Source organism: Eucyclogobius newberryi, unplaced genomic scaffold (assembly GCF_026437365.1).
Source record: "Eucyclogobius newberryi isolate DKJ021-1_F unplaced genomic scaffold, fEucNew1.0.hap1 SCAF_14, whole genome shotgun sequence".
In the NCBI taxonomy this organism is placed as follows: domain Eukaryota; kingdom Metazoa; phylum Chordata; class Actinopteri; order Gobiiformes; family Gobiidae; genus Eucyclogobius; species Eucyclogobius newberryi.
This window is the reverse complement of record NW_027315768.1, coordinates 35724846-35735731: the sequence shown is the minus strand read 5'-3', so window position 1 is coordinate 35735731 and position 10886 is coordinate 35724846. Positions and strand designations below refer to the sequence as shown.

General features: G+C 51.7%; 1 protein-coding gene across 1 annotated transcript in view; it reads left to right on the top strand.

Annotated features, from left to right (window-relative positions):
* The first annotated feature begins 9725 nt into the window (after positions 1-9725).
* Positions 9726-10886, top strand: part of col18a1a (collagen type XVIII alpha 1 chain a) — a 165262-nt gene continuing 164101 nt past the window's right edge. Inside the window, exons 1-2 of the mRNA XM_072445332.1 lie at positions 9726-9896; positions 10029-10114. Coding sequence (XP_072301433.1) covers positions 9883-9896; positions 10029-10114 — 100 coding nt within the window. The 5' untranslated portion in view covers positions 9726-9882. The remainder of the gene's footprint in view (positions 9897-10028; positions 10115-10886) is intronic.

Sequence of the window (10886 nt, the reverse complement as noted above, 5' to 3'; positions counted from 1 at the left end):
GTAGTTTCATATAAAGGGATCTGTTTGTAGTTCCATATAAAGTGATCTGTTTGTAGTTCCGTATAAATGTGATTTATTTGTAGTTCCATATAAAGGGATCTGTTTGTAGTTCTGTATAAAACTGATCTGTTTGTAGTTCCATATAAAGGGATCTGTTTGTAGTTCCGTATAAAGTGATCTGTTTGTGGTTCTGTATAAAGGGATCTGTTTGTAGTTCCATATAAAGTGATCTGTTTGTGGTTCTGTATAAAGCGATCTGTTTGTAGTTCCATATAAAGGGATCTGTTTGTAGTTCTGTATAAAGTGATCTGTTTGTGGTTCTGTATAAAGGGATCTGTTTGTAGTTCCATATAAAGGGATCTGTTTGTAGTTCCATATAAAGGGATCTGTTTGTAGTTCCATATAAAGGGATCTGTTTGTAGTTCTATATAAAGGGATCTGTTTGTAGTTCTGTATAAAGTGATCTGTTTGTGGTTCTGTATAAAGGGATCTGTTTGTAGTTCCATATAAAGGGATATATTTGTAGTTCCATATAAAGTGATCTGTTTGTAGTTCCATATAAAGTGATCTGTTTGTGGTTCTGTATAAAGGGATCTGTTTGTAGTTCCATATGAAGGGATCTGTTTGTAGTATCATATAAAGGAATCTGTTTGTGGTTCTGTATAAAGGGATCTGTTTGTAGTTCCATATAAAGTGATCTATTTGTAGTTCCATATAAAGTGATCTGTTTGTGGTTCTGTATAAAGGGATCTGTTTGTAGTTCCATATAAAGGGATCTATTTGTAGTTCTATATAAAGGGATCTGTTTGTAGTTCCATATAAAGGGATCTGTTTGTAGTTCCATATAAAGGGATATATTTGTAGTTCCATATAAAGTGATCTGTTTGTAGTTCCATATAAAGTGATCTGTTTGTGGTTCTGTATAAAGGGATCTGTTTGTAGTTCCATATGAAGGGATCTGTTTGTAGTATCATATAAAGGAATCTGTTTGTGGTTCTGTATAAAGGGATCTGTTTGTAGTTCCATATAAAGTGATCTATTTGTAGTTCCATATAAAGTGATCTGTTTGTGGTTCTGTATAAAGGGATCTGTTTGTAGTTCCATATAAAGGGATCTATTTGTAGTTCCATATAAAGTGATCTGTTTGTGGTTCTGTATAAAGGGATCTGTTTGTAGTTCCATATGAAGGGATCTGTTTGTAGTTCCATATGAAGGGGTCTGTTTGTAGTTCCATATGAAGGGATCTGTTTGTAGTTCCATATGAAGGGATCTGTTTGTAGTTCTATATAAAGGGATCTGTTTGTGGTTCTGTATAAAGGGATCTGTTTGTAGTGCCATATAAAGGGATCTGTTTGTAGTTCCATATAAAGGGATCTGTTTGTAGTTCCATATGAAGGGATCTATTTGTAGTTCCATATAAAGTGATCTGTTTGTGGTTCTGTATAAAGGGATCTGTTTGTAGTGCCATATAAAGGGATCTGTTTGTAGTTCCATATAAAGGGATCTGTTTGTAGTTCCATATGAAGGGATCTGTTTGTAGTTCCATATGAAGGGATCTGTTTGTAGTTCCATATAAAGGGATCTGTTTGTAGTATCATATAAAGGAATCTGTTTGTAGTTCTGTATAAAACTGATCTGTTTGTAGTTCCATATAAAGTGATCTGTTTGTGGTTCTGTATAAAGGGATCTGTTTGTAGTTCCATATGAAGGAATCTGTTTGTAGTATCATATAAAGGAATCTGTTTGTGGTTCTGTATAAAGGGATCTGTTTGTAGTTCCATATGAAGGGATCTGTTTGTAGTATCATATAAAGTGATCTGTTTGTGGTTCTGTATAAAGGGATCTGTTTGTAGTTCCATATGAAGGGGTCTGTTTGTAGTTCCATATGAAGGGATCTGTTTGTAGTTCTATATAAAGGGATCTGTTTGTAGTTCCGTATAAAAGTGATGACGAAAGCTCTAAAAACAGACATGTTGGTCATTAAATCTCCTCTGGACAGATTCACGTCCAGATAAAGAGGTCATGTTGTTGTTTTAGTGTCATATTTCATCAAATGTATTGATACTAAAACAAGGATTTCTTAAACAAGAAAGTGAATGAAAAGCCAAACATACTTTTTTGTAGTAGAAAAAAGTAAAAGCAGTAATTGTTGAATCAAGCATAAATCTGTTTGAAATTAGATCAAATCTTTCCAAGAGGACTTGAAACTAGTGTGTGTACTCGCCCCCTCTAGTGGCCACTAGTGGCCAGTGTGTGTACTCGCCCCCTCTACTGGCCAGTGTGTGTACTCGCCCCCTCTAGTGGCCACTAGTGGCCAGTGTGTGTACTCGCCCCCTCTAGTGGCCACTAGTGGCCAGTGTGTGTACTCGCCCCCTCTAGTGGCCAGTGCGTGTACTTGCCCCCTCTAGTGGCCACTACTGGCCAGTGCGTGTACTCGCCCCCTCTAGTGGCCACTACTGGCCAGTGTGTGTACTCGCCCCCTCTAGTGGCCAGTGTGTGTACTCGCCCCCTCTAGTGGCCAGTGTGTACTCGCCCCCTCTAGTGGCCACTAGTGGCCAGTGTGTGTACTCGCCCCTCTACTGGCCAGTGTGTGTACTCACCCCCTCTACTGGCCAGTGCGTGTACTCGCCCCCTCTAGTGGCCAGTGTGTGTACTCGCCCCCTCTACTGGCCAGTGTGTGTACTCGCCCCCTCTAGTGGCCAGTGCGTGTACTCGCCCCCTCTAGTGGCCACTAGTGGCCAGTGCGTGTACTCGCCCCCTCTAGTGGCCACTAGTGGCCAGTGTGTGTACTCGCCCCCTCTAGTGGCCAGTGTGTGTACTCGCCCCCTCTAGTGGCCAGTGCGTGTACTCGCCCCCTCTAGTGGCCAGTGTGTGTACTCGCCCCCTCTACTGGCCAGTGTGTGTACTCGCCCCCTCTAGTGGCCAGTGCGTGTACTCGCCCCCTCTAGTGGCCAGTGCGTGTACTCGCCCCCTCTAGTGGCCAGTGTGTGTACTCGCCCCCTCTACTGGCCAGTGTGTGTACTCGCCCCCTCTAGTGGCCAGTGCGTGTACCCGCCCCCTCTAGTGGCCAGTGCGTGTACTCGCCCCCTCTAGTGGCCAGTGCGTGTACTCGCCCCCTCTAGTGGCCAGTGTGTGTACTCGCCCCCTCTACTGGCCAGTGTGTGTACTCGCCCCCTCTAGTGGCCAGTGCGTGTACTCGCCCCCTCTAGTGGCCAGTGCGTGTACTCGCCCCCTCTAGTGGCCAGTGCGTGTACTCGCCCCCTCTAGTGGCCAGTGTGTGTACTCGCCCCCTCTACTGGCCAGTGTGTGTACTCGCCCCCTCTAGTGGCCACTAGTGGCCAGTGTGTGTACTCGCCCCCTCTACTGGCCAGTGTGTGTACTCGCCCCCTCTAGTGGCCACTAGTGGCCAGTGTGTGTACTCGCCCCCTCTACTGGCCAGTGTGTGTACTCGCCCCCTCTAGTGGCCACTAGTGGCCAGTGTGTGTACTCGCCCCCTCTAGTGGCCACTAGTGGCCAGTGTGTGTACTCGCCCCCTCTAGTGGCCAGTGCGTGTACTTGCCCCCTCTAGTGGCCACTACTGGCCAGTGCGTGTACTCGCCCCCTCTAGTGGCCACTAGTGGCCAGTGTGTGTACTCGCCCCCTCTACTGGCCAGTGTGTGTACTCGCCCCCTCTAGTGGCCAGTGTGTGTACTCGCCCCCTCTAGTGGCCAGTGTGTACTCGCCCCCTCTAGTGGCCACTAGTGGCCAGTGTGTGTACTCGCCCCTCTACTGGCCAGTGTGTGTACTCACCCCCTCTACTGGCCAGTGCGTGTACTCGCCCCCTCTAGTGGCCAGTGTGTGTACTCGCCCCCTCTACTGGCCAGTGTGTGTACTCGCCCCCTCTACTGGCCAGTGTGTGTACTCGCCCCCTCTAGTGGCCAGTGCGTGTACTCGCCCCCTCTAGTGGCCACTAGTGGCCAGTGCGTGTACTCGCCCCCTCTAGTGGCCACTAGTGGCCAGTGTGTGTACTCGCCCCCTCTAGTGGCCAGTGTGTGTACTCGCCCCCTCTAGTGGCCAGTGTGTGTACTCGCCCCCTCTAGTGGCCAGTGCGTGTACTCGCCCCCTCTAGTGGCCAGTGTGTGTACTCGCCCCCTCTACTGGCCAGTGTGTGTACTCGCCCCCTCTAGTGGCCAGTGCGTGTACTCGCCCCCTCTAGTGGCCAGTGCGTGTACTCGCCCCCTCTAGTGGCCAGTGTGTGTACTCGCCCCCTCTACTGGCCAGTGTGTGTACTCGCCCCCTCTAGTGGCCAGTGCGTGTACTCGCCCCCTCTAGTGGCCAGTGCGTGTACTCGCCCCCTCTAGTGGCCAGTGCGTGTACTCGCCCCCTCTAGTGGCCAGTGTGTGTACTCGCCCCCTCTACTGGCCAGTGTGTGTACTCGCCCCCTCTAGTGGCCAGTGCGTGTACTCGCCCCCTCTAGTGGCCATTGCGTGTACTCGCCCCCTCTAGTGGCCAGTGCGTGTACTCGCCCCCTCTAGTGGCCAGTGTGTGTACTCGCCCCCTCTACTGGCCAGTGTGTGTACTCGCCCCCTCTAGTGGCCACTAGTGGCCAGTGTGTGTACTCGCCCCCTCTACTGGCCAGTGTGTGTACTCGCCCCCTCTAGTGGCCAGTGCGTGTACTCGCCCCCTCTAGTGGCCAGTGCGTGTACTCGCCCCCTCTAGTGGCCAGTGCGTGTACTCGCCCCCTCTAGTGGCCAGTGCGTGTACTCGCCCCCTCTAGTGGCCAGTGTGTGTAGTTTGCATTAGTTTGAACTTTCCTTTCATAAAAGTACATTTCAAATGTGAATATTGATAGACCTTTTTAAAGCTCTCCGTGTCGTCAGAATGTAAATCCGACCAGGTGAGCGAGGGGGGTCAAAGGTCAAGGTTTATGGGAGGAGGGGAAAAGCAGGTCAAATATCATAGTTTACGGTTATGCTGATTTGGACAGTTTTGTCAGTTACAGGTGCAAAGTGAGTGAGCTCTAAAGCTACGTACAGACCGACGCAATTGCGCCTAATTGCGCCCGACGCAGAATTTTGGCACGTGTACATTAGAAAGGTTTACGCACCGGACGCGCGCTATCGACGCCCCGGCCACTGTACACAGGCACGCGTATGGCGCGCTTGAGCTGTCTGCGCACATGCGCAGTAGAGGTGTTGTCGCATGAGCAGTGGAGTTGTTTGTTCATTGTGTAAAATGGCGGATATCGAGAGCGTTTTTGGTTTTCAAAACCCTCCCACGGAGGCGCCGGTCTCTGTATTCCACCGTGAACACATCGTACAGCTCCTTTCTCCCACAAACAGCCACAATCAGTCTTTCGTCTGCCATGGTTGACGAGCAAGGAAAAAGTGGCGCTTCTTGGGGAATTCCACGGGGAACACCGGAAATGCGAGGGGAAATACGTACGTCAATGGAGCGTCAGCTCTGATTGGCTGCTGCGGCGGCTGCGACGCTTCAGCTGCAGAGACCTGAACATATTTGAACGCGTCGCGTAAGCCGCTTTCGTGGCCTCGGCCGGCTCATACGCGCGCTCAAAGCGTCGCACCAAAAAAAAACGCACCAATCGCGCCGCAAAAACGAAGAAATCGCGCCGCGGATAACGCACGACGTGCTCGACGCGCGTTTACCATAGACTTTGAATGTAAAGTGGACACTTCGGCCGCGGCGGTGTGGACAAGGCTTGAGTGTCTAGGTGGTTTCAGGGTGATTTTTTGCATTATCGGATTTATATCATGTTTAATGCCCTGAACTTTGTCATTAAAAATAATGCAAACTCATTAGGCCGCCCCAAATAAATTGTCTGTTTGCTGTAACCCGACCCAACATTTTTCAAGTGGGTCGGTCGGTAAATTCTTATTTTTTTTACTTTGAAGGCAAAAAAAAGATCCAAATCGTCGCAATTTTTTGACTCGGAGTGACCACCAGGGGTCAGGCTACAACAGTCCAGGGGTCAGAGGCTTCATCAGTCCAGGGGTCAGGCTTCATCAGTCCAGGGGTCGATCAACCTGAGTGGAAGAGACTAAATCTCCCGATTTTAAGATATTTCAATCGACCTTTTGTACGTCGCGATTCTTTATTTTGGTAGTGAAGGCGAGCGGGGGGAACATGCGGGGGACACGGGCGCCGCCATGTTTGTTGTGATGACGCTGCTGGGCGTGTTTTCCTCCCAGAATGCAATGCAATTTGCGAGGATTTGTTCATCTGTTACTGTGGCAATAGGACACAGGTTGTCCCGTTGTTACTGCAGCTTCCAATAATTAAAAAAAATATATCTTTCTTTTGAGGTTGTACATGTTCAGCTTCTCTTTGTCAATCTCTTTTTGAACCTGGAGCTTTGACTTGTGCCATTTCCGTTCGGCCCTGCGGCACTCCCTTTTCTGTGCCCTGACCCAATCATCATTTCTCCATGGCAACTTCTGCTTGTTTTTAACCATTTTAGCCTTCATAGGGGCGATGGTGTCCAGAACATTCAAAACACTAGATGTAACAGAGTTCAACAAATCATTTACATTAGAACATGAGACATTTTCAAAGTTTATCATTTCCATAAATAGTGCACCTGTCAATCATGTATGTGTCTCCTTTGAACAGCTGCAGGACCAGCCTCTGAACAGCTGCAGGACCAGCCTCTGAACAGCTGCAGGACCAGCCTCTGAACAGCTGCAGGACCAGCCTCTGAACAGCTGCAGGACCAGCCGGTGGTTTGGGAGAAACAGAATGTCAAAGACAGAAATGATCAGACAGCATCGACCACATTGATGTTTGAAATATTTACCCCCTTTGTAATTATGAGATCTAGAGTGTGCCCTCGGCTGTGGGTGGGGCCACTCGGCTGTGGGTGGGGCCACTCTGCTGTGGGTGGGGCCACTCGGCTGTGGGTGGGGCCACTCTGCTGTGGGTGGGGCCACTCTGCTGTGGGTGGGGCCACTCGGCTGTGGGTGGGGCCACTCTGCTGTGGGTGGGGCCACTCTGCTGTGGGTGGGGCCACTCGGCTGTGGGTGGGGCCACTCGGCTGTGGGTGGGGCCACTCTGCTGTGGGTGGGGCCACTCTGCTGTGGGTGGGGCCACTCGGCTGTGGGTGGGGCCACTCTGCTGTGGGTGGGGCCACTCTGCTGTGGGTGGGGCCACTCTGCTGTGGGTGGGGCCACTCGGCTGTGGGTGGGGCCACTCGGCTGTGGGTGGGGCTATTTTTACACAGGGCCCTGGGTTGGTTTGATTTCTAATATGACAATAAGTCCCGGCAACGCTGAGACCCAGTGCATCCTAGCTATGGAAGATACCAGGTGAAAGGGGAGGGGGGATGGGAGATACCAGGTGGAGGGCAAAGGGGGATGGGAGATACCATTTGAAGCGCCCCCTACAGGTCAGACGACTCATTGAACTAAAATGCAGTTAAGATAAATATATTTTGAATTTTCCTAAACATTATTTCTTTTCAAACTAGCACAGAACAGCATTTTTTTTAGGTTTAAAATTTCACTTCCTGTTTGTAATTGATGACATCACTCTAGGAAATTACCCAGCAACCATTGGGGAAAAAAATCATCTAAAGTCACAATTGGTCTTTTTTGACAAATTAAAACAAATGAGAGCGACTTTAGTTTGTTGAATTAATGTTTAAAGAGTCAAAAAATGAGTTTGTTTAGTGTAAATTCTGCATAAACTTTCATTTCCTACAGACTTTTCATCGTTTTCTCCACAAATACTGCTCGATTTGTGTAAAGATAAGATAAGATAAGATATTCCTTTATTGTCCCACATGGGGAAATTTCATTGGTGCAACACAGGTAGATACAGAGGTAGATCCAGAAGAACAGATCACTTATAGGAAGTCTGAAAAACACTTTCAGTAGAAGATCTCCTATAAATAAATAAAAACTCCCATAGACAAATAAATACATAAATACCATTGCATGTGATCACGACAGTAATTGCACATGAATATGTGTCACGACAGCACATAGATTGCACATGAATTGCACATGGTTAGGTCAGTATTGCGAGTGTTCAGTACTAACAGTGTTTGTTATAAAGTCTGACAGCAGCAGGAAGGAAAGACCTACGGAACCTTTCCTTCACACAGCGAGGGTGGATCAGTCTCTCACTGAAGCTGCTCTCCAGAGAGGAGAGAGTGTCCTGCAGGGGGCGACACTCATGGTCCAGCATAGATGTGAATCTAGCCAGGACCCTCCTGTCCCCCACCTCCTGCACCGAGTCCAGAGCACAGCCCAGGACGGAGCTGGACTTCTTGATGACTCTGTCCAGCCTCTTCCTCTCCCTCTCTGTGATGCTGCTGCTCCAGCAGGCCACACCGTACAGGAGGGCTGATGCCACCACAGAGTCATAGAAGGTCTTCAGGAGTGGCCCTGTCACTCCAAAAGACCTGAGTCTCCTCAGGAGGTAGAGCCGACTCTGGCTCTTCCTGTACAGTGCGTCTGTGTTATGAGTCCAGTCCAGTTTGTGGTTCAGATGAACACCAGGTCCTTGTATGAGTCCACTCTCTCAATGTCCCGTCCCTGGATGTTCACTGGTGAGGGGGCAGTGGGGTGGCGTCTGCGGAAATCCACCACCATCTCCTTGGTCTTCCCCGCGTTGATGAGGAGGTGGTTCCGCTGACACCAGTCCACAAAGTCCTGCGCCAGTCCTCTGTACTCCGCGTCATCGTCGTCCGTGATGAGTCCAATGATGGCAGAGTGGTCAGAGAACTTCTGCAGGACACAGCTGTCCGTGTCATGTCTGAAGTCTGCAGTGTAAAGGGTGAAGAGAAAGGGCGCGAGGACAGTGCCCTGGGGCGCCCCCACACTGCAGGTCCGAGTGTCAGACACACAGTTCCGGGCTCTCACAAACTGGGGTCGGTCTGTGAGGTAGTCCAGGATCCACTCTGCAGGTCATACTCCACACCAGCCGTCTCCAGCTTGTCCCTCAGGAGCTGATGGTGTTGAAGGCGCTGGAAAGATCGAAGAACAGAATCCTCACAGAGCTGCCAGGCTTTTCCAGGTGAGAGAGAGAGAGCGGTGCAGCAGGGAGATGACGGCGTCCTCCACTCCGATGCCAGACCGATATGCAAACTGCAGCGGGTCCATGGCTGAGCTCACGGTGGAGCGGAGGCGGTCCAGGACCAGCCGCTCCAGTGTCTTCATCAGGTGGGACGTGAGAGCCACTGGCCTGAAGCTGTTGAGGTCTTTGGGGCGCGGTGTCTTAGGCACAGGTACCAGACAGGAGGTCTTCAGACCTGTGGTACCACCCTCAGCTTCAGGCTCATGTTGAAGACATGCTCCATCACTCCACACAGTTCATCTGCAGGACTTAAGGAGCCTGGGGCTGATGCCGTCAGGTCCTGCTGCCTTCCTCACTTTAAAACTATCCTTTTTATCTACGACATGTGTAAATACACCAAATAAAGTCAGAATCAGAAGATGGTAAAAACCTGTCATTGGCACTTTTAGGGAAAGTGCTGAGATTTCAGTCAGAAAGTTTGTTGTATAAAATACAAATCAACAAAGTCATGACGTAACGTGACGTGACGTAACGTAACGTGACGTAACGATGTGAGTCTGATCTGTGACGTGAGGCAGATCAGACTCACATGGTTTTAAATATTAATGAGCTCAAATCAACAGGTAAAAGAGAACAGAAAAAGTGGACCAGGCGCGTGTGACGTGAGGAGAGCCGCATGATGGCGCTGTTCCCACGTGCCCGGGCCCCTGGTGCTTGTCCCCTCCTCTGCTGCGGCCCCCGGGACCCCTCACCTCTCCCTCGCCGCCGCGCGCTCTCCACTCGGACTCTGCGCCTCATCAGCTGCGCCTCTCCCGGTTCTTTCCTTTCCACGGTCGCACACGGTCACGCGCGGACACGGACACGAGGATGGGCTCGAGGAGGTACGGCACGGCCCGGTACGGCCCGTTACGGCCCGGTACGGCCCGGTACGGCCACCGGGCCCGGCACGGCCCGGCACGGCCCGGCCCGGGACCTCGCCGCTCCGGGACTAACTATGCGCGCTGTGTCCGCAGGCGTCTCCCGGTTTTGGTGCTCGCTTTCGGCTGCGTCCTGCTGCTCGCGCTTGGTCCCGGTCCCGTGGCTCCGCAGCGGTGGACAGGTAACGACACGAACCCGAGCTCCCGGTGCGGCTCCCGGTGCGGCTCCCGGTGCGGCTCCCGGTGCCGCCGCGGCGCGTTCTTTGTTTCACTTTTTGCTGCTTCGTTTTCACTCTTTTCTCACGCATAAAGTTGTTACATTGTTACAGTTTTGTGCTTTTGTGGTCGCGCTTTTGTCCGGCTCGCGCCGCCTGTGATTGGCTGACGTGACTGTGCGCAGTTACTGGACAGGTAGCTCCGTGACCCCCTCACGGCTCTGTGCGGGGGTCCCGGCTCTGTGCGGGGGTCCCGGCTCTGTGCGGGGGTCATGGTTCTGTGCGGGGGTCCCGGCTCTGTGCGGGGGTCATGGTTCTGTGCGGGGGTCCCGGCTCTGTGCGGGGGTCATGGTTCTGTGCGGGGGTCCCGGCTCTGTGCGGGGGTCATGGTTCTGTGCGGGGGTCCCGGCTCTGTGCGGGGGTCATGGTTCTGTGCGGGGGTTCCGGCTCTGTGCGGGGGTCATGGTTCTGTGCGGGGGTCCCGGCTCTGTGCGGGGGTCATGGTTCTGTGCGGGGGTCCCGGCTCTGTGCGGGGGTCATGGTTCTGTGCGGGGGTCCCGGCTCTGTGCGGGGGTCATGGTTCTGTGCGGGGGTCCCGGCTCTGTGCGGGGGTCATGGTTCTGTGCGGGGGTTCCGGCTCTGTGCGGGGGTCATGGTTCTGTGCGGGGGTCCCGGCTCTGTGCGGGGGTCATGGTTCTGTGCGGGGGTCCCGGCTCTGTGCGGGGGTCATGGTTCTTGT